The following is a 27,591-nucleotide window of genomic DNA, read 5'->3' on the forward strand; positions in this document are numbered from 1 at the left end:
CGACCCGGATTCGATTCCCAGCATCCCATATGGTCCCCTGAGCACTGCCAAGGGTAATTCCCGAGTGCAGAGCCAGGAGTAACCCCTGTGCATCCAAAAAGGTGTGACCCAAAAAGCAAAAAATAAAAATAAAAAAGAAATGCTTTAGAATGTGGTGTGTCCAAACTCAGCTGCATGTGTCCAACTCAGTTATGTGGATATTCATCCTGGAGAAACTTAAGAAACTGATAGAGATGAGAGAAACAAGTAAGAAACAAATTAAATAAACTGTGGTCTGGCTATCAACAGAACACTTTGCAAGCACTCAAAAATTCTAATCAGAAACAAGACGTTCGTGATATAGATACTCAAGAAGAAAACAAAACTGTAGTGGGTTAAAAAAAAAAATAAGTGTTCGCTAGCACATAATTTCTGGGTAATGGAACTAGAAATGTGTACATTCTCTGTTCCCAAACTGCTTTTTCTAATCTATTAAGCCAAGACCATGTTATTTGCATGAGCAGAAAAATTACTTTTAAATATGGTCAGCATTTGGGGCTGGAGCGATAGCATAGCGGGTAAGGCGTCTGCCTTGCATGCAACAAACCCAGGTTCAATTCCCAGAATCCCATATTGTCCCCCGTGCACTGCCAAGAGTAATTCCTGAGTGCAGAGCCAGGAATAACCCCTGAGCATTGCCTGGTGTGACCCAAAAAAAGCAAAAAAATTAAAAATAAATATGGTCAGCATTTGCACTGAGTACCAGTTGTTATGCTCTGTTTGATAATTTCACAGTGATAAAACTTGGAAATCGTGCATATATTCTCCTTCTGCACTAGTACATAGAAGGCTTTTCCCTCTGCCACAGCTCCTTGAGAAACTCATCCCACAGAAATGCTCTGAAATAATAAAAACACTAGCTTTTTCTGAGAGCAGGAGGAAAAGAGAAACTCAGAAGATCTGGCTGAAAGGACTGGGAAGAAAGTCCCTGCTCTGAGGCTGGAAGGGACACATGCTGTACAAGCCCCTGGTTGGATCTCAGCATACAGTGCCTCGCCAGGACTGACCTCAAGGACAACCTGGGAATAGCCCCTGAAATAAAAAGAAAGAAAATCTGGATTTAATTCCAGTCCTCATGGTTAAAGTGTAAGGCAGAAACATAGTAGGAGAAGAAATTGCTCTGTCTTAGAAAGATCTACCTTTGTGACCAAGTATAAAATTCAGGCACAGAGAAACAAAATATCAAACTACTACCCACTGTAATAATACTCTCTTGAAATCAAGTGGAGCAAAGAAGGGGCTGGTCTCCGCATTGATAGTACAGCGGGCACTGCACTTGCCTTGCACATGGCTGATCCAGGTTCGACCCCCATAGCCCCCCACATGGTCTCAAGAGCCCTCCAGGAGTGATCCCTGAGTATAGAATCAGAAGTCAGATCTGTGTGTGCACTGCTGGGTGTGGCCCAAATAAGAAACGAAAAACAATTTCTCCCACCCAGAGCCTTGGTTCACGGGTGAAGGAAGGGAAATTGACACTGGTGGTGGATTTGGAAGCCAGAGCACTGACTGCTTCAAGCTTTGTTATTACGCACTCTGTAAATCACGAAATCTAAATAAAATAATTAAATGTCTTAATGGCTAAGAATTTTTTCACCCCAATCAAAGAGGAATAGGATAACGAGAAGTGAGGCACTGAGTCCTTATAATGTCCCATCTCATCACTCATTTGGTTTTTGGTTTTCAGCTTTTTTTTTTCTTTTTGGGTCACACCCAGCAATGCACAAGGGTTACTCCTGGCTTCACACTGAGGAATTATTCCTGGAGGTGCTCAGGGCACCATATGGGATGTTGGGAATTGAACCCAGGTCGGCCCATGCAAGACAAACGCTCTACCAGCTGTGCTATTACTCCAGCCCTCACCTTGGTTTTCAAAAAAAATCAATTTCTCACTTGTGCTATAAAAAAAGAACCAACCCCGAAATGATTTCCCTGAATTGTTTTAATTGGTTGAAAGATGAAGATTGGGTCCAGAGTGATAGTACAGTGGGTAGGGCATTTGCTTTGCACACGGTCAACCCAGATTCAATACCCAGCATCCCATATGGTCCTCCGAACACCACCAGGAGTGAAATTCCTGAGTGCAGAGTCAGGAGTAACCCCTGAGCATCTTCAGGTGTGACCCAAAAAGCCAAAAAGAAAAGAGAAAAAGAAAAAAACTAAGTTCACTGCTTAGGGTAAAGTCACTGGTGTGAAAATAGAGCAAACAGGGGAACATACATTCCAACAGTTAGGATGAGAACTCAAAAGTTAGGGAGACTTAAATTCAAAGCTTCACTCAATTACTTACTATGTGACTTTGGACAACGACCTCATCTTTTTACACCTAAGTTTTTTCCTCATCAGTAAAACTGAATTAATAAGAGTCTCTATCCCATTGGGTTGGGACCACAACTGAATCTTTCATAAGATGTCCAGTCTAATACAACAGATCATTCCCATTAGCTGCTCGCTAATATTACACTAAGCCTTCTCCCAAATGATCTCTCTCTATAATCATCTCCCACAATGATAAAATTCAGAAAGAATGCCAACTAGTTTGTTTCACGCTACTAAATCTTACAAGAGGAAACAGTTTCTGGTATTCTGGTATTCACTGGCATGACTCATAATCTGTTATCGGTTAGATGCTAAAAAAATACTACTTCCTTGATATTAGGGGAAATCTGAGTAGACTCTGTGGATAACCCAGCCCCCTCCTGATATCTATACCCGTTGAGAGAATGCCTCAAGAATGATCATTCAAGTCCAAGGAGAGCATACCCGCATACCCAGCATCCAGCAATGACATATTCAAGTACAGAAGTCTTAAGAAATGTATACTAACTCAAAACTGAAAACATGAGATTTAAGCTGCAACCACTGAAACTTTGTAATGAGCCTGTCAGGTTGACAGCCGGGGATGGGGTGGGACTTTGGGTGTGGAGAGAGTATAGGGACACTGGTAGAGGGAAATTGACACTGGTGGTGGGATTGGTGTTAAAATATCATATGCCAAAAATGCAACTATCAATAGCTTTGTAAAACAGTTCTTTAATTTAAAAGAATGAAAGAAAACAAAGAAAAACCCAAGGGTGAATTATGAAATTACTTGTAATAAGAAACTGGAAATAACTTTAACTATCCATCAGCAGGGTAACAAACAATGATTATCACTATTGACAATAGTAAAATCTATGTCACATTTTAGAAAGTCACATCAAACTCTGAAATAGCAAATACCAAACCATTGTTCATAGAGGGAAAACAGTTCAGTCTCAGTCAGCAGCTGGTGGTATCAATACCTAAAACCACGTTCTTATGCATTAACACTGAACTCACAGCCAACAGCTTTCTAACTCAGATCTGAATCAAGGTCATCTAACACAGATTTTATCTAGAGGGTACATCACAGTCTTCTTGCACTTCAAAATATGAGCCAGTACCTCAGCATTATACTTGGAGGAAAACACAGCAAAATCATCAACAAAAAGAAAAAAAAAACAATAAAAATCAAACATGGCGTATAATGGAAGGAACAGACACTGGTTTACAGAGACAAAGCTGAAACAAGAACCACAGTGCTGAGTTCCAGCTCTGCTGGGAAAGGGTGACTCAAAGTTTTACCATTTGGCTCCATGAATAACCACAGAAGTGCCACAAGAGTTGATTTGTGGATTACACATAAATGTCATCAAATGGGCACATTAAAAAAAACCAGCACCCATAAAGAATGAGAACTATAAATTATTAATGGAAGATTCACCCAAGGAAGAGAATTCAAAGGTTGAATGACCTAAAGCTACATGCATCATCCTGAATACTTTACAGACCAAATGCAAAAAGACCTCCAGAGTACCTGGAGATTCTCATACCATTTTTATCATCTTCAAAACCACTGAAAACTATTTTGTGCCAAACGTGCATGGGTGGAAATGACATATTTGGGGTAGCTCTCCTTTGAAGAAAATGATGCCAGAAAAGCTGGGGATGTCTCAGGGTTGGAGCAATAGCACAAAGGGCAGGGTGTTTGCCTTGCAAGTGGTTGACCTGGGTTTGATCCCTGGCAACCCATATGGTCCCCCGAGCACCGCCAAGAGTGATTTCTGAGTGCAGAGCCACGAGTAACTCTGAGCATCGCTGGGTGCTGACCCAATAAAGGGAAAAAAAAAAACCTGGGGATGTCTCTGTAACATTTTATTTGTTTAGCTATATAGATATTGCATCCACTGGTCTGCAATGTTGCTGCTATTTCATTAAAAATATGCACATTATCACTAGGTCAGGATGGAAGCACACTCTGCACAGCTCATGGTCTTTACAACTTTCAACTTGCATGCTAGGAAACAGTCTGTATTTAGGGGCCAGGAGGGTTAGGGCTGCAAATCACTCAACGGCACGACAGACCACAACTATTATAAGGTTGTTTGCACAAAAGGAAGAGGATGCCTGTTCACCAGAGAAAGGTGAAATGGAGACAGACAAAGGGTTGTATTTTTATTTCTAAATACACCCGGTGTCTCTGGCTCTTTCTTTGACGTTCAGGGTTAGATTTCTTCCCCAAAGGAACTTCATGCAGTACACACTGAAGACAGCTCAAATCAAGCTCAGTCATTGGAACATCAGGACAAATGCTCCATATTCCTAGAGAAAGGGAGAAAGTCAAGGAAGAACACTCTGGAAGGGAAACTGGGGATACTGGTGGAGGGAAGGTCACACTGGTGGTGTTGGTTGGAACACTAAATGCTTGATACAACTGTATAATGAACAATTTTGTAAATCACAGTGGTTTTAATAAAAATCAATGTCAAAAAAAGTAAAGGATATAGAGACAAAGTTGAACTTAAAAAATAAATCTTTTTTAAAATAGCATGGATCGCTTGACACAAATACAATTATGTTTATGTTACAGCTCAAAAATAAATAGGAAAAAAGAATGGAAGAACACTCTGGAAGGGAAACTAACCCAAAAATGCCTCCCATAGCCAAAGACTAGATAATGAAACAGGGTCTTATTTTTCTTCAGGTAAAGCAGCATAGTTTTCCTGGAGTAATGAAAAAGAAAAAAAAAATCCCCTAACTCCCAATTTTTGCTTGTGCACATAATAATTAAACAAATAAATGTTTGTGATGCGATTAAGTTTCACGGAGAATTCTTTGTTCATTTTTGGCTGTGATCATAGTGAGCATTAGAGTCAAGTCTAGCACCCTGCCAAAAATACCAACTTTGTGATTGATGTGTGATTCAAAAAAGCTGTCAAAATGGATACTCCAAAAGGAATGAGTCACACGGCTGGGCCAGTCATGCTAATATTTTTGTACCATGTCATAATCCTTTTCATCTGGACCTTCTTAGGACTTGGTTTATTACTTCCTTTCATGCAGCTCTAAGCTGACTAAGGAATACAACAAGTGGCACAAGAAGTCTTAGAGAATGGGTTCATACCTTAACCACTAAATTCCAAAATTTAAGACTAATTGATATGGAAATGGGGCACCAAGTAAAACACTCACACAGGCACAGCCCATGAGATTCAGGGACCCTCCAGGGTCTGGAAACACAGAGAATCTAATGTCACATTAGTCTGACAGCTCTATCAAACATTCCTTTTATCTCTGTAACTTTAAAAGAGTAGAATGTTGCTATAAAATTGAAGACAAAGGTGACATTTATCAGTTGAAAGTAAAAAACCAATTCTCCTCACAAGAAAGTGAGTAATAAAGAAGAGTGTATAAGAGCATTTTCAAACATTTCAGTCACTGCTCACTAATGTTTTGGTTTTTTTGGTTTTTTGGTTTTTCTTCTAGGCCCCACCCAGTGGTGCTCAGGGCTTACTCCTGGCTCTGTGCCCAGGGATCACTCTTGGCAGGCTCAGTGGACTATGATGGGCATCAAACCCGTGTCATCCACGTGCAAGGCAGATTTTGCACTACCCGCTGTACTATGGCTCTGGCCCCCATTTCTAGATGGTGAGAGGATACTGTTGTGACTCGGGACCAGTCTCTGTTTCATAAGCTTAGTGCTGTCTTATTCAGCAAGACAAACTGTGTAGGGCATAAATGAAACATATTAATAAGTAGCTGTCCAGGAAAAAAAGAAATATAGCAAAAGATTCCTGAAGGAATGCAACTAATAATAACTTAGGACTCTGTTTCCTTGATCAAGTCAGGAGGTATCACATTTTTCTTTCTTTTTTTTTTTGGGGGGGGGGTGGAAGGGGCCTTTTCGTTTTGTCCAGCACTGTATTGCTGATTTGAACTAAAGAGGAAGCTTTTATCAAACACCAATGCTCTTATCTTAATCCAATCAAGCAGAAGGCCACCTATACACAAGTGAGAGAAATCCCCTTCTTAACCACCACTGGAATTCAGAATGAAGTTCAAATGACTTTATCTGACCATCCTCCATCCTAGAGTGAAGCTGGAGCCAAACAAAACTTCGACAGCAGTTTCCTCAAGGCTCCAAGTCAAGATACGATCATGACTTTGAATGGACTTGCTCATATGAACCAGCTGCTTGCGTGATGACACCATTATATAGAGCATGGGGCTTGTCTGCTCCAGTTACAGAGACATTAACACTTCCACTAGGACCTGTAATGGAATGCGCCCATGCACTGAAACAATCCTTTTTTTCTTCCCAGAGAGCACAAAATACATGGGCGCTAAGACACAATATCAAAGCAGAGGAGAGTGGTCCACCATAGACCAGATCTTTGAAAACATTCATTTATGAAGGGTCAGGAAGAAAAATCATAAGTAAGAATAGCAAGCACAAGACACCAATGGCCCCACCTCTGAGTGCTCTTAAATGTTACTTTGAGGCTGATGGTGATTTATTTAACTAATTACCTGTGAGTAATAATTGAATCCCATCCTACCCACTGCACACAGTCAGAGATGGGAAGGTAGGGGGACAATAATGTGTGAGGCCCTGGGTTTGATCCCCTGGCAATGCCAAAAACTGATTGATTGATTGATTAAAAGTCTAACCCTAAAGACAGTACGTTTATCAAGTCAAATTCAAAGGATGCAAAATCATAAGAAATGCTACCTTTTGTACCTGAGCACCACAACTCAACTATATCAAGCATTATCCTATATGCTCTCCACTGAAAACTTAATCGAGGGCACGTTATATTCAAGCTTAAAAAAAAAATCACTCAGGCTGGAGCGACAGTATAGTGGGTGGGGTGTTTGCTTGCCTTACACACAACTGACCACAGTTCAATCCCTGGCACCCCAGTATAGTTCCCCCAAGGCCCACCAGGAGTGATCCCTGAGCACAGAACCAGGGGTGAGCTGTGAGCACTGTCGGATGTGCCCTAATTCCCCACCCCTCAAAAACATAAAGATCACTCAATCGGTATGAATCAAAATCCTGATTCAAATCTATGTCTAATTCCAAAGCAGGACTCAAGCAGCATTAAAAAAAAAAAGAAAGAAGGAAGGGAGGGAGAGAGGGATAGAGGGATGGAGGGAGGAGAGGAGGAGAAGTCCTCCGAGCACTGCCAGCAGTAAGTCCTAAGCACAGCCAGCTGTGCCCTGCCCCTCTCAAAGAAAAATCCCATTATCTTCAGCTTCATACCCAGGCCCATTCCACTAGGCAGTAATGCCATGGCAGCCGTGATGCTAGTGTCCCAGTATCTAATCTATGTGCTAACTGGCACCAAACTTCCAAACCAAATATTTGCAATAAATGAATCTGAATAGATGAGTTTTTGTGTTGTTTTCTTTTTCTTTAACTAAAAAGAAGCAATTCCCAACATAAAACCTACTAAAACAGATAGTAACTGTTGTTTCTCTCATAGGAGGTTCAAGTCTGAGTTATCCCAGAGGACAGAGCCAAAGCTTACCACAAGCTCCAACAACACAGCTATTTTACTGAAGACATATTAAAAAAAGAAAAAGGTTCAGAGACAGTTGTCTGAAAGAGTGCCTTCAGAAAGCCTTAGAGAACAACTGGTATGAGATAAAAGCCCGTTTGATCACAGGCTTATTTTGTTTCAAACCATTACTGTTTCAAATGATCGACAATAGCTAATTCATCACATTCTCATTGTATCATTTTCAAGTGATATATAGATACTGTTTGTTCTGTATGTACACCCCCAAATTTATACAGGAAGCAAAGACAGTAAATTTGCCCTCACAGAACTTTCCCGGAACTTTGGACAACTACATTCATATTTATTTAGCTAATTATGTATTTGTTATATTTTTGGAATTGAAGTAAAAAATGCTATGTTAGTGTCTTGAGAGCTTCACCATCAACAAAGCCTGATTTTTCAGCTCCATAACCTATTAAAAATGTGTATCCTGATGCAAGTTCCTTCATTCAGAAATTCCAAAATTTTAATACACATGAAAACAACTTACAAGGCTATATATCCAGAATTGCACATCATGAACCTTTACAGGCAACTTAGAGAGTTTTAGAAATAATATTAATTATATGGACAACCTTTATATTTAGCTCCAGAAATAAATCTCTACAGAAAACCACCTAAATGCTCCCCACCATGATAATACTCCGGGTTGCCACCCTCAAACGCCTCCTCCAGTTTCTGAACCCAGAGGCACACACACCAATCTCGGAACCCTGGGGCTTCTGGCAGTAATCCCTCTAGTTTTATTACTAAAATATCAGAAATCCAAATTCATATGGCCGCTATTGTGGCCACACGACATCATATGCTCTTCATAATCAGGAATAGAAAACGAATTATCTAATGATGTCTTAGTGGCAGGTCTGAATGTTGGGGAAAATTCCAAATAACAATGTTGGGTCTTTTGTCGTAATATTGAACGTGATCAATGTAGAAAGAGAGAGAGTAAAGTGGAAATCTGCCACACAGGAGGAGGGTGAGTGGGAGGGGGGGTATACTGGGGTTCTTGGTGGTGGAAAATGTGCACTGGTGAAGGGACGGGTGTTTGATCATTGTATGACTGACAGAGACTTGAACTGAAAGGCTTTGTGACTGTTCTCACGGTGATTCAATAAATTAAAAAAAAAAAAGAAAACCACACAAAAATTTGTATATTGGCTTAAAATTAAAATATCTAAGAAATAATAAAGAAAAAGAAAAATCTATATTTGCGTGTGTGTGTGTGTATAGTTGTTGTTGTCATTGTTGGACCATGCCTGGCTGTGCTCAGGACTTATCCTGGCTGTGCACTCAGGGATCACTCCTGGCGGGCTCAGGTCATATGAAATGACAGGGAAAGGACCTGGGTTGGGTTCAGAGAGATAGTACAGGGGATAAGGTATTTGCCTTACATGCGGCCAACCCAGGTTCAATCCCCGGGATTCCATATGGTCCCTCAAGCACCACCAGGAGTAATTCCTGAGTGCAGAACCAGGAGTAACCCCTGAGCATCGCTGGGTGTGGCCCAAAAAGCAAAAAAAAAAAAGAACCTGGGTTGGCCATATACAAGGCAAGTGCCCTACCTGCTATACATCACCCTGCCCCTCAAAAAGGAAATATCTTGAGCAACAAACTACCGGGGGGAAGCGGGAGCATAAAAAAGACCCACGCCAGAGAGAGAGTATGGGGTTAAAGTGTTTGCTGGTCAATCCCTGATACTGAATATGGTTCCCCAAGAGTGACCCCTAATGCACAACTTTAGATGAAACAGGATGCTGACTTACTCTCTCAAAGCACTTTATATGCTTGAGAACCTACTGTCAAGTGGATGGGAGTACCAAGATGAACAAGAACCAGTGACAAAGTCAATTCAACACTAAGGTAAGTTGTGTTGAGTGGATTCTGTTTCAGCAGGCACAAACTCCCATCTGGTCAGGGACTATCTGCTAAAACTCTGAGCCAACCCCTGTGCCAGGGAAGGAAAAGCTGCCAGGCCGGCAGGATATGACCCTTGTCTCCTCAGAGCCCACAATGTGTGCTGGCAAATAAAGCAGAGAAGAAACGAGCAGCTAAGAATGTAAAGAGTGACTACAACGCAATACATAAAAGCGTGCCCTTATTTAACAGACACACCTCACACAAGGGCCTCGTGAGTAAGAGATGATTTGTGCTATAAAGAAATCATAGAAAGGGGAGAGCTGCTCCCCACCCCGCTCCCTCTGAGCTTAAGTGGGCCTACAAAGGCACATGGAAAAAGAGATGTGAGGTTCCAGAAGGGCCTGAGAGGTTGGGTTATTTTCAAGCAGAAAGAATGCACCAAAGCCCAAAACATGCGGAGCAGTTACTGAGAAGAATCACCTTAGCGGGACAGTGCAGGCCTAATGTGTGGATAAAGAGAGAACAAACCCAAGTCAGAGATGGAAACGCAGAGGAGGGTCTGGAAAGACTGCTGTGGACATGGACGATAAAGCCAGCAAGGGTACACGGGTCACACAGGATAGGGAGGCAGAGCAACCTGTGAGAACACGGCTGGCTGCAACACCTCAAACTGCATTGATGTCTGGAATAACACTTGGTGGGAAAACTGAACGAGAAGATGAAATTCACGATCTGATACCTTTAAGGATTTCAAAAGAGTCATCACAAAAAATGACAAGGGCTTGGATGGAGATCAGTGTGAAGGCACTAACCTTGCATGTGTGAGGCCCGAGATCCAGTCAGCAATGGGAAAAATGGAAAGAAAAGGAAACTGATAGATGCTAAATACCAGAACTCGGGTTTGAAAGTCAAAACACAAAACTTGTACCTCAGAATGTGTAATTTCTAGGAAGTTCTCACTTAACAACCATCAATTCTTAGAATCTGACATAAAGAAGCAAAATGACAGAAAATGAAGGCAATGTTCCCACAAGCTAATTGATATCAACTAAAGTCGAGTTCCCTCAGCATATTTCTGCATTCTTGTACCATCAAACTTCTAAACAAGGACCCCAAATGCTTCTATTATTGAACAATCATCTGTAGTCACTTACTTTCCACCCAGTTTGTTCACAGTTCTATCCAGTGGCCGGTGCCTTTCAGCAACACAAAACTTAAAGTGGGAACAGTCTCAGACACCCACACTCATTCAACTGGGATTGTGTGGACACACCAACGAATGACACATCCGTGCATCTCTGTGATGTGGCTAGAAGTTGAACTACCTGGGGAAAATCCACAGACATGAGGAAAACATGCCAACTTCACACGGGCCAGAAATAGATTTATTTTTATTAACATCTTTGTTTCAAAACAATTCCTCCAGGACTGCTTGTACTGAAGCCCAAACTGCCACTGCTTTTTTTCACTGAGGAAGTCCTTCCCCATTCATACCTGCCTCTAGAAACACAAATCTCAATGTCGGCTTCTTGGTGTTAGGAAAAGGAGTTCACACACAATGCCATCAGGATAGCAATGAGGGCATAATGAAAACAACAGGAAGATGCTGCAATTTCCTCACAGTATTTCCTTACAGTCTACTTAGACTCAGAGGAAGTGATGAAAACCTCTTGGTTAGAATCAGATCACAAGGCACAATCTTGTGGTCTACCTACTTGGTACCAGCTAAGCTGACTACTCAGAAAGTAAGCTCCGGTAAGGGACCGAGGGCTGGGGAGGCAAGGGAAATATTTATTTCCTGTTGGAATAGGAGCTGGTTTAGTTTTGGGAAATCCATCAAATCGGACATGCAGGAAGCCAGGGTTCAATCCCTGGCACTACTGGGAGCAGTCCACAAGCACACAGCAGGAGTAACCAAGTACCACCACCTGTGCTCCCCAACAAAAACCAACAACAACAACAGAAGGTAGTCATGTTTACCTCCCCCACCAAAACAAAATCTTTATTTTAATCCCCCCTTTCTGTGGGGTTACATGGTTGTGGTTGCAATGACCCAGTCTGAGTTCGCTTGAGGCCACACACCTGACTGCAACACCTGCCTTTAGCTGTGACATTCACACATCCCTGGCCACGGTGGCCTGGAAATGCATCCCTTGCTGTGGTCCTCAGGATCCCAAAGAGAAAAGCTGTCTGGATCACACTAAGCACATGTGGGTGTAGTGGCAGGGATCAAACTCATGCTTTCATGTTTGTAAAACAAGTGCTTTTGCCACTGAGCCATCCTGAGACACCTCCATTACTATTCTCTTAAGACTGGCGTTTAGGGGGGCCAGAGTGATAGTAGAGTGGGTAGGGTATTTGTCTTGCATGTGGGTGACCCAGGGTTTAATTCCCGGTATCCCATTTGGTCCCCTGAGCACCACCAGGAATAATTCCTGAGTGCAGAGCCAGTAGTAGCCTCTGAGCATTACCAAGTGTGACCCAAAAAAGCCAAAAAAAAAACCAACAACAACAACAACAAGAAAAAAAGACTGGCACTTAGGGGCCAGAACAATAGTACAGCAGGTAGAACATTTGCCTTGCATGTGACCAACTCAGGTTCAACTTCTAACATCCCATATAGTCCTCTGAGCGCCACCAGGAGTGATTCCTGAGTGCAGAGCCAGGAGTAGCCCCTGAGCATCACCTGGTGTGACCCAACAGGAAAATAAAACAAAACTGGTGTTTAAATGCATATCTCTCTAACTCTGTTCCCAATTACCAGAAAGTTTTCTCCAGTTATAAACTACCTTTATTTCCTTGGAAGATTTACTTATATTTCCAGATGAAAAATGAGATAAAAATCACTTCTGTCCTCCCAATTAGGAAACCACATTTGGTGTCCTCAAACCCCAAACCACAAATGTGAAAGACTGTAAGGGGCATGTCAATTTGCTTATATTACAACTATTAAAGGGATAACTGAAGAAGTCTTGTGTTGAGAACAATCAACTTGGACCTAGCATCGGATTCATCTTTCTATTCTCAAGACTAATTGCATATATAAGCATGCCAATTTGCCTTGATTATAGGATTCTTAATAAATGAATGTTGTTTACATTTCACAAGTGTATTTGAATTTCACTCCAGGAAGCGAAGCTCATCAAGTCTTTGTAAAGTGGTAGAACCAGAGATCAAAGCAAAAGGCTAGCACTGAACCAACAATTAGGCTTGAGAATGGAGGCCTAAGCAAAAATACAATTGATTTATTGATTGCTCTGCTCCACAAGAATAGCTCAGGGTCATTGTTGACTCTGAAGCTATCATCTACGGAACTTTCTCTGCAAATTTTCATTTTGATTCTTTGATGGGCATTTCTTAAAGCGCTTAATTAAATCTGATGCTTACCTCTTTGAACCGTTTCTCCTGTATTTCTCATCTTGGGGCTTTTGAGAAGATTTTTTTCTTAATCCTTCTCAACATTGTCTAATTTTTCTAATTTTTGAGTAGCTCATAAACCATTCCTCTACTCTCAAATACTTCACTGTACTTTTTACTCCAAGCTTTGGTCTTCAAGGAGGTCAGAAAAGAGAGCACAGCTCTTTTAGAAGGAAAGGCGCTAATTAAAAATCTCCTAGAGCACTTTGAAAAACTCTGATGCTCACCTCACATGCCACACGGATCCAAGACTGCTAGTGGGAGCTGAGTAGCTATTTCTGGAGGCTCCCAGGTAATGCTGCCATGCGACCAAGTTCGAGGGCCGATGCTTTAGCTTTAGCTTGTCAAGTCCCTTCATACTCCCTTAACCTTTCAACCGAACAGACACAGATGAGAAAGGGAAACCAGGGGAGAGTCGGACCTTGGCAATTTAGGCAAGAACTGAGAAAGACACCCGCCCCCCACTCCCACCAACCCCCCCCCCCCCAGCAACCTTCTGTACTCCCACTCAAGCCTCAATCATACAGGCGCAAGCTCTCGGACACCTTTCCCCAAGCTAGTCAGTCTATGAGAGAAAGCAGGTCATGAGCTTGCACACCACAGAGAATTCAACCAGGTGCACTGGTCTATCTCAGGAGACCGCAGTCTCTGAACACCTCAGTGCTGTCCTTTGGGGAGCCCTGGCAAGAGCAACCCAGAAAGCAGAAAAGACCATTGACAAATGGGGCTGGAGTGACAGCATAGTGGGTAGGGTTGCCTTGCACACGGCCGACCTGGGTTCAATTCCCAATATCGCATATGGTCCCTTGAGCACCGCCAGGAATGATTCCTGAGTACAAAGCCAGGAGTAACCCCTCTGCGTTGCCAGATGTGATCCAAAGAGAAAAAAAAAAAAAAAAGAAAGACCATGGACGAAGGCTGCCAGAGTCATGACAGTTTCCAACACAGAGATGACTGAGAGCCTGGGTATGTCCTGGAAACTAGAAAAAGTCCGTGATGAGACCCCTCGTGAGCGCTAATGTCACTGTCAGGGTTGGTTTGGATGTGGTTGGGTTACTTTTTCATTTGGGCCGCACCCTGTACTATGGAACAGGTAGTGCTCAACAGCTACCAGAGCCTCAGCCAACAGTGCTCAAAGAGTCACGTGACCAAACAAAGGATGCTGGACATAACAGGTGTGTGCTCTACCACTTGTCCCATCTCCCCACCCTTTGGCAACTTTTTTAGAGTATGGAATGACTTCTCTCTCTCTTTATTGGGGCCAGAACAATAGTACAGCAGCTAAGGCATTTGCCTTTCATGCAGCTGACCCAGGTTTGATCCCTGACACTCGGCATGGTCCCTGGAGCACCACCAGGAGTAATTCCTGAGTGCAGAGCCAGGAGTAACCCCGGACCATCTCCAGGTGTGACCCAAAAGACAAAATTTTAAAAATTTTAAAAACAGAGAGAGAGAAAAAGAAAAGAAAGCCTCTATATTAGGTTTTGAGCTACACTCAGCAATATTGGGGGGAAGGGAGGTTTCTCTCTATGCTGTGCTGAAGGTCAGGGTAGGGGTCGTGGGGGGAGTGGGGAGGCTCTACAGTGCCAACGATCAAACTCAGACAAAGAGTGTGCTCCCGCCCTCTGTACAGCCCAAGAAAGTACACTTCTGTCTATCTCAACTGCCTTCCCATTGGGACTAGTGCCCTTTTTGGAATCCCAAACATCCCAAACCACACTGATGGGCCTAAGTTGGATCACAGCCCATGAGACTGCTCTCCAGTCTACCATCAGTCGCCTAGAGGTGACTCCCAAACTCTGTCACCTAGGTAGGAAATGGAGTCATGCTTGGTGTGGAAACAGATGAATGGAGAGGAGCGTAGAATGAGAGGAAGAAGTATGAGGGGATACCCCCTCAAAGGGAGAGCAAGAAACAAGAGCAAGAAACCCTGCTCCCAAGGTTCAAAGAGGAGAGAAGGGGTGGGAGAGATGACCCAGGGGGTAAGGCACTTACTGTGCACCAGATATGGCTTATCAAGCACTACCAGGAGTGATCCCTGGGCACAGAAACAGGAGTAGTCCCTGAGCACTGCTAGGTGTGACCCCATCTCTCCTTCTGACAAAAAGTAGGAGCAATGGAAGATGCATCTGCGGTGTGAGAAGACTGTTCTTCATAGTGGTGAGGGCTCTTGCACATGCTACACTTCCCTATCTGGAACCTGCGGTGCCAAGTCTCACTTCATCCTCCTGTTCAAACCCATAAAGCACCAGCTAGGTCTGGAGTTCAGAAAGAGCTTCCAGTCATCAGAGCTGTTCCCACGTCTCTCCACTTCCTGACACCACTCAGCTTCAGGAGACTACCTTCTTGGCCACCAGGAAGAAGGCTGCCCACATCCTTTCAAATCTGAAGTCAGTGACTGGATCACATATATTATGTTCTGGACATTTTACCCTGTCAGACGCTATGGTTTCAAAATTGTCACAACTACCCTGAGAAGTAGGTCCAGCCTTATTCCCACCTACAGAGAAGGAAAGTCAAGAACCTGATAGACTTGAACTTGCCCATGCTATACAGGAAACAAGGTTTGAGAAACAAGTTTGAGGACTCCTGCTTCCCAAGCTAATGTCATTTGCCAAAAGAGGGGCAATAGTGAAAGACATGCTGATACCACCACTTAAGGATTTACAACCTTTTCACCCCCAAATTTCATCAGGATTGAAGCACAACCCTTACAATATTTGCATTCTGAGATCAGCCTTTGATCAGCTTATATCCTAGATATCTAAATGTATTTTCACGACTTGGGGGCTGGAGAGATAGTACAGTGTGTAGGGTGTTTGCCGTGTACACGGCCAACGTGGTTCAATCCCTGGCATCCCATATGGTCCCCTGAGCACCACCAGGAGTGACCTCTGAATACAGTCAGGAGTAAGTTCTGAGCACAACCAGTCTGGTCCCAAAACACACACACACACACACACACACACACACACACACACACACACACTTACTTCTTGATTTTTACTGGTATTACTTCAAAGGAGGGCACTGCCCTAAGTACCTATATTTTGGAGAACAAAACAGCTCAGGGGGTTAACTGCCGAAGTGAAATGGAATGGTTCAAATGACAATATTTGAAGAAGCCACTTTTTTCCCTCCTGCAGGAGAAAAAAAACTCCCCCATGAATCTGCTCAGTGGGCACATGCTACTTCTTGGAAGCTGGTTAAGAGAATAAGAACTGTGCAGAGGGAAATAAACCTAAACCTCGAGTTGGACCTTCCCTGCCCCTTTCTTTCCCAGTGGTCACACTTGGAGCATTCCCAAAGCATTCTAAGGTCATCTCTCCCCTCAGCTCTGAAATATCTAAGCTTCTTACCCGAAGAAGTTCAAGCCTACTTGCAAGTTCCTTCAGAAGTTTCCTTGAAAGGAAAACTGAAGAGTTTGCTTTTGGATCAAATCAATACTTAATTCCAGTCCTGAAAATAGAACAGTCACAGTGGAGATGCCAAAATGTTTGACATCTAAAGAGAAACATCACGTGAACCGCACTATGGTCACGTCGAAGAAACTGTTGCCAGTTTTATAATAATTTGTCACTTGTATTTACCAAATTCAAGAAAATTTTTTCACACCCTCACTACTAGAAACAGGCTTCCCCCATCCCTTAGTTCTAGGCCTAAGGAAGCAGAATATAATATATAATGGTGGGGGGGGGGGGGGATGAACAACAAACAGGGGGCACAGAGGGCAGCGATCCAAATCTGAGTTAAAAGTATCAGATTAGGGGCAGGAGCAATAGCACAGCGGGTAGAGCGTTTGCCTTGCATGTGGCAAACCCCAGCATCCCATATGGTCCCCTGAGCACCGCCAGGAGTAATTCCTGAGTGCATGAGCCAGGAGTAACCCCTCTGCATTACCGGGTATGACCAAAAAAGTGTGTGTGTGTGTGTGTGTGTGTGTGTGTGTGTGTGTGTGTGTGTGTGGATCTATATATATCAGATCAGGAGGCAGAGAGATAGCATAGTGGGTAGGACATTTGTCTTGCCTATGGCTGACCCAAGGTTCATAGTCCCATGAGCATCTCTAGGAGTGATTCCTGAGAGCAGAGCCAGGGAAACCCCTGACCATCAGCCAGGGGTGGCTCCCCACAAAAATAAAATAAAACAAAATGCCAGATCAGGCTCCAGAGAGATAATATGGGGATTAAGGCACTTCCCTTCATGCAGCTGAGCCCAGTGCCGTCTTTGAGGCTGCAGAGAATCTCCTCAAAGTGATCCCCGCGCACGGAATAAGCAGCAGCTCCTGAGCACTGCAAGGTGTGGCCAAGAGAAAATGAACCAAAGTAATCCTAGCTATTCAATAACTATGCTTTCAGGCAGTGAAGCCAGTCATTACCAACGGGTAGGGTCTTTGCCTTGTATGCAGTCGACCCGGGTTGGATTCCTCCGTCCCTCTCGGAGATCCTGGCAAGCTACCGAGAGTATCCCGCCCACATGACAGAACCTAGCAAGCTCCCCATCGCATATTCAACCAAAAATAGTAATAAGAAGTCTCACAATAGAGACGTTACTGGTGCCACTTGAGCAAATCGATGAACAAACAGGAGGACAGTGCCACAGTTCTAATAGTTGGCAAAATTGTAAAGATGACAACTGTAATATACTCATAGATGGTACTAAGCTAATATTCCCACTGCTTCCTAAGGCAGAACGACCCACAACCACAGAACAATTAAAAAAAAAAGAAAAAATCAAAAATAAATTCACTCAAATTCAGACACAAAAGTAGTTCCTAGTATCAAATATAAAATAATACTACCTCAAACTCTGTTTTCAAATCTGCTTGCATAACAGCCTGTTATCTATCTTCAGTAACTGGGAGAGAGGGCTTAAAAAATGAAACCTGAGCTGACCTTCTGCTTGCTGCTCCACCATCCCAGCCTGCCTCTGGCTGGCATCACTGGATCTATTCCCAAACGGGAGGCAGCCCCCCCTCCCTACCAGGTGAGGCCCAACAGCCTCCACCCCCCAACCTATGACATATTAAGGTCCCACAGCACAGCTCCTGAAGCAACTGATCTACTAAACTCATCACACACTGCTCGGTTATTCTTCCTGTCATTCTGAGATGAGCAGAGAATGAAGAGAGTAACCTTCAACCTAATCCCACAGCATCTTTCAGGAGGGGTAACTACAAAGACTCAGCCCCACTCCAACAAAACAGGAATTCTAGAAAAACAACAGAGAAAATACAGAGAAGTCCACAAAGTTCAATGAGTGAAAACAGTATCACCAAAGACATAAATGACACCAACCAATTCAGTAAATCCTCAGACAATATCTTTTGGTGACAATGTAATGAGGATGATCAGTGAGCTCAAAGAAACGATGGCACAGGTCATCAGCAAAGCACAAGTATGAGTTGAAATGAAAAAAAAAAAACAATCGGAGGTTACAGAAATGAGAAGGGTAGATGATAAAAAAACAAACAAACAAACAAAAGCCTCAATAGAAACTCAAAATAGAATAACAGCAGTTGAGCAAAAGATCAAGGAGCTCAAGGGTTGAAAAGGAGGAAATTGCTAAGAAAAAGCAGAAGGTGGAAAAAATAGCCTGAAAAGAAACAAACAGCATACCAGAAAACTATGGAATGACTCAAGACGAACAACCTAAGAATCATAGGAGTCCCTGAAGAAAAGGAAGACAAACGGAATAAAGAAACAACAGTTATAGAAATCATTGATAAGAATTACCCAGAGTTGAGAATTACGGGCACTGAGATCCTAAAGGCCCAAAGAGTCCAAGTGAAAATAGCTGTAATTAGGAAAACTGCAAGATGTGTTGTGCTCAAACTGACAAAATCCAAAGATAGAGCGGGAATGCTGAAAGCAGCAAGATTAAAAAAAAAAAAAAAACTTACATATAAAGGAAAGCCCATAAGATGTACAGCAGATCTGTCAAATGAGCCTCTTCAAGCCAGAACAGTAGCACTGTCCTCCCGTTGTTCAGTGATTTGCTCGAACGGGCACCAGTAACATCTCCATTGTGAGACCAGTTGTTACTGTTTTTGGCATATCAAATATGTCACGGGTAGCTTGCCAGGCCTTGCCAAGTGGGCAAAATAGTGCGGGCAGAATACTCTCGGTAGCTTGCTGGGCTCTCCAAGAGGGGCAGAGAAATCAAACCCTGTTCAGCTGCATGCAAGGCAAATGCCCTACCCACTGTGCTATCGCTCTGGCCCAGCCAGAAGAGCATGAAGGGATAAAGTTCAAAAACTCAACAAAACAAATGCCTCACCAAGAATACTCTACCCAGCTAGATTATCACTCAGATTTGAAGAAACAACAGAGTTTCATGGATAGGGAATTCACAGCCTTGAAACCAGTTTTTGCAAGAAGCATTAAAAGAGCTCCTTTAAAGGACAGGAGAAACTTCCCCGCATGTGGCATTGGGTATGGCACTCGCTAATGGTGCATATGGTTGTCCTCTATTTGATTAAGAAAGGTTAAAAACAAATAGCAATCAATCATCAAATTGGCTTTTATTGATTTATTTTCTGATAATTCTATTTGCTCCTCCTTTCAGTTTTCTTGGAGCAAGTAATATGAAATAAACTTATCATATGCCAGCCAAGGGGTCAGGTTGCGGGTAGGGAGAGGACCTGGGAACAAAAAGAAAGAAAGAAAGAAAGAAAGAAAGAAAGAAAGAAAGAAAGAAAGAAAGAAAGAAAGAATCATGAAGCAAGAATTCTTAGGCTGAAGAGATAGAGGGTAAGGCACTGCTTTGTGGCCAGTTGACCTGGGTTTGGGCCCTGGCACCACAAATGATTTCCCCAAGCACCATCTGGAGGGCTCCCTGCAGGAGTAAGCAGTGAGCACAGCTGGGCGTGGCCCCAAAGCCAAAAAAAATAAAATAATAAAATAAATTAAAGGAAGACTTCTGAGGACACCTCCTAGGGATCATTATGAAATGTTTACTGTAGAAAGAGGTGTTCTTGTATAAAGACCATCAATTACCACACCAAGAACCGACTGTCTAGTATCATCTTTGAAAATAAACAACATGGGAATATTTGGGAGTGTGTATGTATTCTCTTCAGATAAAGATCTGGTGGTAAATGAATTTATTATTTGTGAACACTCCTATCAAAGAATAACAGACACATCATTTACACAGTGGCACATAACTTTAAAACTGAAAGGTGCATTCAAGGGGACAAACAGTCAAATGTGAACAAGGAGTCAGTAAGCTTTTCCATTATAGACAAACTTTATCAGTATTACTATAATAATGCCAAAGATAAACTCAGGAGAAGACTTTTTTTTTTAGTTGAACCACCATGAATTACCAAGTTATAAGGATTTTATGATTGAGTTTCAGGTATGTATTTTTCAACATCAATCTCTTCACCAGCACCCACCACCCTCCACCAATGTCCACAGTTTCAGAGAAAGACTCTTAAAGAGAATTAAGATCATAACATTTGGATCCAAGGCCAGAGAGATAGCTGAAAAGACTGAGCACTTATGTTGCATGCAAGCTGCCTGAGTCACACCCAAAGCACAGTGACAGGAGTGATATATTCTCATACCCATGAGCACCTCTGGATAAGGTCCAAAAGCCAATACAAAAAGAAATAGATTCAGATACAATTTTTACCTAGCTGTGAATTATAGGAAGTTCAGGAACTCACATTTCTACTTTAAAATCTCATTCCCCTCCCCCCTCCCGGGCTGTGGAGTGATTCAAGATCTAGAGGGTCCAATCTTGCAAATATGAGGCCACGATTCGGATGCCTGGTAACACCCACAGGTTCCTCTAGTATGTTGGGGACCCACAGTGCCACAATAACTGTGTGACACCCAATCATGGCAACGATAGCAGCAACAAGGAAGGACAAGGCTGTAGTGACAGCACAATGGGCGGGGCGTTTGCCTTGCACGTGGCCAACCCAAGTTTGAGTCCCAGCATCCCATATGGTCCCCTGAGTACCACCAGGAGTAATTCCTGAGTGCGGAGCCAGGAGTGAGCCCTGTGAATCGTTGGGTGTGACGCCCCCCCACCCCACAAAAAAAAAAAAAGCAAAACAAGGGAGGACAAGAAGGAATACATTTTTTAAATATAATTTTTAAATGTTTAATTATTAAAGTAGCCCCAAAAAACTACTTAAAAAACTTATTTTAAGAGAGAATCTTGTCATGGACCACCATCCAGATCGCATGGCCTTCTCTCCCGGAAGGAAGTGTAACATGATGCTCACCATACCTATGCCACCAGACCCCATGCCAGGCTGTTTCACTCAGGATGCCCCAAAGGGGGGCAGGTGAGGCCCCTCCCCGCCCCAAGGGACCCAGCCCCGGGCAGCTGAAAACCTCCAGAATCCAATCACTGCCACACTCACGGTCACTCTCCACATGTTCTGGCCGAGCCTCAGTCACGAATGAACCTATTCCTGGACAGCGTGGCAGCAAGTGTGGCCCCAACACTTCATACCACACACCCTACCCTACTCCAAGAGTACCAAACCACATTTGATGGGGTTCAAAGTAGGAGGCAACCAATCTTAGAGGGAAATACATTTTTTACAGATTATATATATATATATATATATATATATGCACACAAGGGGCTCAACTTCTAACAACAAGTGAGTGATCTCTCATAGAAGGGCTTAATGGCCCCTGGATGGAATACAACAATCCTCATCCTCTTTCCTCCAAAGATACCTTTTTTGTAGAATTTTCAGTATTTTTTTAACACACAATACAAAATATATTATTTTGGTTCTGCTTTGGAGAAGGGATTGGGGTTCGGGATGGAAACACCCGAAATGTGGTGGTGGGAAGGTGTAATGGTGGTGGGATTGGTGTTTGAATATGAAATGTAATGAAATATTGTGAACTACTTTATAAAATTTAAAAATTATATTAAAAAAACTTAACATGTTTAACTTAACTTTGAACTTTTAAAATGTTTAACTTCTTGTGGTGAGAAAGGAACCCTCATCCAATGTTGGTGAGAACATCATCTGGTTCAGCCTCTATAGAAAACAAATTGGAAATCTCTCCCAAAAATAGGACTAGAACTCCCAAACAACCCAGTGATACCAAAGCATCTTATCAGCATTATCAGCAGTATCCACAAAACACACACACACAAAAAAACCCATTCATTTGGGGCTGGAATGATAGCACAGTGGGTAGGGTGTTTGCCTTGCACGGGGCCCAACCCAGGTTCGATTCCCAGCATCCTATATGGTCCCCTGAGCACGGCCAGGAGTAATTCCTGAGTGCATGAACCAGGAGTAACCCCTGTGCATTGCTGGGTGTGACTCAAAAAGCTAAAAAAAAAAAAAAACATTCATTTAAAAGCATCTCTGTACACCTATATTCACTGTAGCACTTAGGACAGGAGCCAAGTTATAGAAATAAACCAAATGCCCAAATACAGATTAATGGATCAAGAAATTGTGGTAGAGAGAGAGATGACACAGAGATGACACAGCAGACAGGATGTTTGCCTTTCATGCAGCCAACCCAGGTTTGATTCCCGGCACCCCAAATGGCCCCCCAAGCTCCACCAGGAGAGATCCCTGAGTGCAGAGCTGGGAATAAGCTCTGAGCACCGACGGGTGTAGCCCGCAAACCAAAACCAAAATAAAAACAAAATTGTGGTATAGATAGAGTTGAATACTATTTGATTCTAAGAAAGAATAAAACCGTGCAATTTCCCGTGACATGGATATCATGCTAAATGAAGCCAGTGAGAAGGAACAGGATAGCTGCAGAATTTTTTTTTTCATTTCATCATCCTGTTATTCGTCGATTGCCTCGAGCAGGCCCCAGTAACGTCTCTTTCATCCTAGCCCTGAGATTATATTCAAGGCTCTTTAGGAGAATGAGACCCATCATTGTTACTGGTATTTGGCATATTTGGTACGCCACGGGGAGTTTGCCAGACTCTGCCGTGTGGGCAGGCTACATTCGGTAGCCTTCCAGTTTGTCCAAAGTAGGAATGAGATAATAAGATGTCATAATAGGATGTCCTGATAAGATGTCGCATGGCCGCAAATGCAGCCACGCGGTTCCGGGAGCTGGATTTTATAGTCTCTGAGTCTTGGCCGTTGATGGGATTACACGGCGCCAGGGGGCCAGGTGGTGGGTGTGACCCCCGCCTACTGGAATTTGGAGGACCACTCTCCGCACACATGAAGGTACTGGCAGAGGGACAAAGCCACGCGGGTTCCGGGGCCGAGATCTCCAAGCCTACTCGGATTGGAGTCGAGCTCTTCCACCCAGCTGCAGAATAATCTCTTTCATATGGAGCTTAAAGATACCCAGCAAGGGAGCAACAAAGGGCCAAAGGCAACACCACAGGAGAACTGAGCCACACAGCTGAGTTTGCTGGGTTGAGGAAGGGAGGGCTTGAAAGGGGGTGGGGAGGCGCTGGGGTCCTTGGGGGTGGGAAGTGGGTACACTGATGTTAGGTGTGGTTTTAGAGTTACGCGCATAGGAAACCAGTGTTGTAAATCACAGAATCTCAAGCAATAGGAAAAATCAAAATAAACTTTTAAACGTTTGATCTCCCCCTAATAGTAAAGCAATTTTATGTATACTTCCACCTTTCCAATGCTACCCACTAAATGAGGGGGCAGAGGAAATAGGGGGGACCTGGACCATACACGGCAGTGCTCAGGGCTGACTCCTGGCTCTGTGCTCAGGGATTACTTCTGGAGGGACTGGGAAACCACATGTGGTGTCAGTACCAAAGTGGAGGTGGGCCACATACAACGCAAGAGCCTTAACTCCTGTACCATCTAAGACCCCCACTTATTTTTTTATATTTATAAAATTCAACACATATAGAGACTGATACAGGGGAGAGGGAGGGGTACAGTCGCAAAGTGGTGTGTTCTCTCCAGATTTCCCCAAAATAAGACACATTTCTGCCATTGTAATTTATATTTACTGTTGCCGATGTTTTAAATATTCTAGAGCTTGAGAGTGAGAGAAATTGTTTCCCTCGCCGGTCTGAAATGGCCTGTTAATTATTGATTTAAGCAGTACTTACAGTGAGGTATATCCTTTTCTGTACAGTATTACCAGTTGGTTTACTCCTCCACTTACATTTTATCATACAGACAAACAAGACTAATCTCAATACTTAGCTTTACCAGTGATTATCAATAGTTATCATTGCATAAAGGATTCCTAATGTCCTCAGGTAGAGAACTCCTTCATAAGGCTCCAAGTTGAATTCCTGTCACCACAATCCCCACATACTGCCAGAGGTGACCTGAAGGGCCTCCACACCGTCAGGTCAAGCATCCTGGTGAGTGGGGCTGGGTCCCCCAAACACTGCATGACACTTTCTCTCCCCACAAAATACAAACTTAACCACCGAAAATCTGTCCTTTGAGCTCGGTCTCTAAGATTTACTACTGTGAGCGAATTTCTGAAGCAACTCCTAAGGAAAAGCCAACATTGTGTATACAACGGACTTTATTTCTCTCACCAGAAGAGAAATCCCACAAAGATAATTGTTCTGAAGCCACATCCGTGGTCCAAGTCGAGTCCCTAAGAAAAAGGGCCCCAAATGGAAACTTTCTCAACAGCTCAAACTCTTCCAAAAAGGTTACCCTTGCATTCTGGGCTTTTGTTTTTCCTCTCCTTCTGTGAGACTATGAATGTTGAAAACAATTAAGAAAGGAGCTGGATCCAGTAACTGCTTGTGAAGCACAGTGGTTGGAGTTAAGATTAACCACCAACCAACCCAGACCCGTAAGGAACTTGCTGCCTAGGCTGGGCTTTACAGTAACACAAATCTACCACATTAATGAAGAGACATTATTTTTCTGAAGATTAATTCACACCATGTGTGAATCATCAGTCCGGATACTGAAAGCTCTTGCAAAACAAAATGCTATCCGACTTGTGCAGGGCTTAATTGCATTATTGTTATTATTATGACTGCTGCATTGGGCTTCCCCTCTCCTTCCCTGTCTCTGTCTCACAAGTGTCTGAAAAGATAGAATTATTGTTATTACTTGGGCCATTGCACTCTCTCTCTCTCTCTCTCTCTCTCTCTCTCTCTCTCTCTCTCTCACACACACACACACACACACACACACACACACACACACACACACAGAGTGGCTGGAAGGCAGAAAAACCCAAAGCTATAAAGGGTTTGGGGGCTTTACCTACACGCCTGGTAGGAAAAGGCCTTTGAATTAAAATGTGCGGCTCTGAACTGCCAGGTCAAGCGTGCACCCGGGCTGCAGGGAGAGGTAATTAAGCCTTTGCTGGTCCACTGCAGCGTCCCAGCTTGCACCAGGAGGGAGCAGCTGTGGTCCGGCGATCGGGGAAGATGCAAAGGGAGACAGGCGGGCCCCATCTATCTCCCGGCTGCCACACCACGATTTCCGGAGGCCTGGCGGTCCCCGGGCGCACAAAGCTAAAGTGCCCCCCTCCGGAACCGAACTCGCCGGCCCGCTCGACGCCCCATCGACGCCCACCGGCAGGAAGTCTTTGGAAAGGTCCCCGCCGGGTGTTCAGACTTTAGCCCTTTCTCCAAGTTCGGAGGTTCCACGCCCCATGCCGGCGGGCCGACAAAAATTCCCCTGCCCCGAGCACAAGTTCCTCCTGCTGCGTCCGGAGGGAACTCGCAAGGGGGGAAAAGGTGAATTAGAAATGTCAGGGACTGGAACGCGTCCGATCTTGCCCGGGCCCCTCCGGGCAGCCCCGGACAGAGGCTGGACAGTGACATCGGAGTCCCGGGACGGGCGCGGGGGCGAGGGGCGAGGCCGTCACACCCTCCAGGACACTGACAGTCGCGGGCTGGGAGGAGCCCCGCAACTCCGTCCCGGCAGCAAAGTCGGGAGGGGGACCAGCGAGGGGAGGCTCCGGGGCTTGGAAGGGACCGGGAGCCACAAGGAGCGGATTTCGGCCAAGACTCGCGCGCCGGGCAGGGGGTGCGAGGGGCGGGGCGGGCGAGGTCGCGCCGCCGGAGCGGGGACTGCTAGCCACCACGCATCCCCGCCAAACTGCCCATCTTTGAGGTGGCACATTGAAGACCCAAGACAAAACCAAACGAAGACGCGTTGAAGCGAAGCGCTGCTCCTCGGCTAGGGGGGAGTTAAAGCCGCTTCCCCCGCGCCCCGCACTCTGCCGGTCGTTCGGTATGGGGGGCAGGGGAGGGGACACGGAGTAAGGGGAGAAGCTCCCCTTGGACTAAGGGAGCGCTCCAAGTTCGCTGGGGAACAGCGGTCCGCGGGGCCCCGGCCCATCAGCCTGCCCGGGACCCTGCAGGCCCCGGGGTTTAAAGCAGCACTGGCCGGCAGATGCTCGCGGAGTGCGGGCATCTCATTTTTATAAAAATAAATAAAACACACTCCCCCCCCCCAAAAAAAAAAACCACCTTCGCGCAGAGCCGGCCCGCATCACCTTCCCCGCACGCCCACGCCGCACCTCCCGGGCACACGCGCGGCGAGGTGCGTCCCCCGCCAGACAATGGGTTCGGGCCGGCCGGGCAGCCGGCTCCGGGCCGCTCGCCCCCCAAGCCCGGGAGCGCCAGGCGGCTGAGCGCGCGGGGCGGCCGGCGGGCAGGGGGGAGTGCGGCGGGGAGACCACAATGGGAAAGGTGGGCGCCTCCCCGCTCGAGAGGAGAGGCTCCTTCGGGCGCAGGGAGGAGAGGAGAGGAGAGGAGAGAAGGGAGACGGGGGGGGGGGGGGGGGGGTGCGAGGGTCAGCTCCAGCGCCGGGCTCGGCGCCCCCCACCGCCCCCCACCCTCCCAAGCCCAGGGCTCCCGCGTCTGGCCGCCGCCGTGCACTCACCAGCACGCTGGCGAATCGCTCCTCCAGTTCACCTGGCTCGGGCATCGGTAGCTTCAAAGGCACGTTGTGCGCCCTGAAATCGGTCTGCTGCGAATCCATGCTCCCCGCGTTGCCCATGTTGGCGGCACGCCGGGGGTCCAGGGGCTGCTCGGGGGGAAACCCCACTCGCGTTGCGCGTCGGAAAAATTTAAAAAATAATTAAAAAAAAAAATCAACCGAGCTCCGGGTGGCCGGCTCCGGCTCCCGCCAGCTGCTGGCGCGACCTGCCGGGCTCCCCGCCCTCCGCCGCCGCCGCCGCGCCCCGGCGAGTGTGCAGCGCGCGCGCCGCTCCCTAGCAGCGCCCCGAGCCCAGCAGCCCCCCGGCCTCCCTCCGGCTCCGCGCCGCCCCGGCCTCTTTTCCAAGGGAGGGGTCGTCAGGGCGCCGGGCGCCGATCTGCATGTTGCTTCGCTGGCACCACACCCCCCCCCCCCCTCCACCTCCGCCCCCCGAAGAGCGATCGCGGGCCGCCGGGCGCTTGCCGCCTCCCACTCGGGCTCCCGCCGGAGCCGCGGCCGCCGGCTGACACTTCCGATCCCCTGTCTGCCACCACCACGCCG

General features: G+C 45.2%; 1 protein-coding gene across 1 annotated transcript in view; it reads right to left on the reverse strand.

Moving 5' to 3' along the window:
* FMNL2 (formin like 2) overlaps nt 1–27,123 on the reverse strand; it is a 372,490-nt gene extending 345,367 nt beyond the window's left edge. Inside the window, exon 1 of the mRNA XM_056117609.1 lies at nt 26,995–27,123. Within this exon, the coding sequence (XP_055973584.1) occupies nt 26,995–27,111 (117 nt within the window). The 5' untranslated portion in view covers nt 27,112–27,123. The remainder of the gene's footprint in view (nt 1–26,994) is intronic.
* Between the last annotated feature and the right edge of the window lie 468 nt (nt 27,124–27,591).

The sequence above is a fragment of the Sorex fumeus genome, unplaced genomic scaffold (assembly GCF_029834395.1).
Source record: "Sorex fumeus unplaced genomic scaffold, SorFum_2.1 ptg000035l, whole genome shotgun sequence".
In the NCBI taxonomy this organism is placed as follows: domain Eukaryota; kingdom Metazoa; phylum Chordata; class Mammalia; order Eulipotyphla; family Soricidae; genus Sorex; species Sorex fumeus.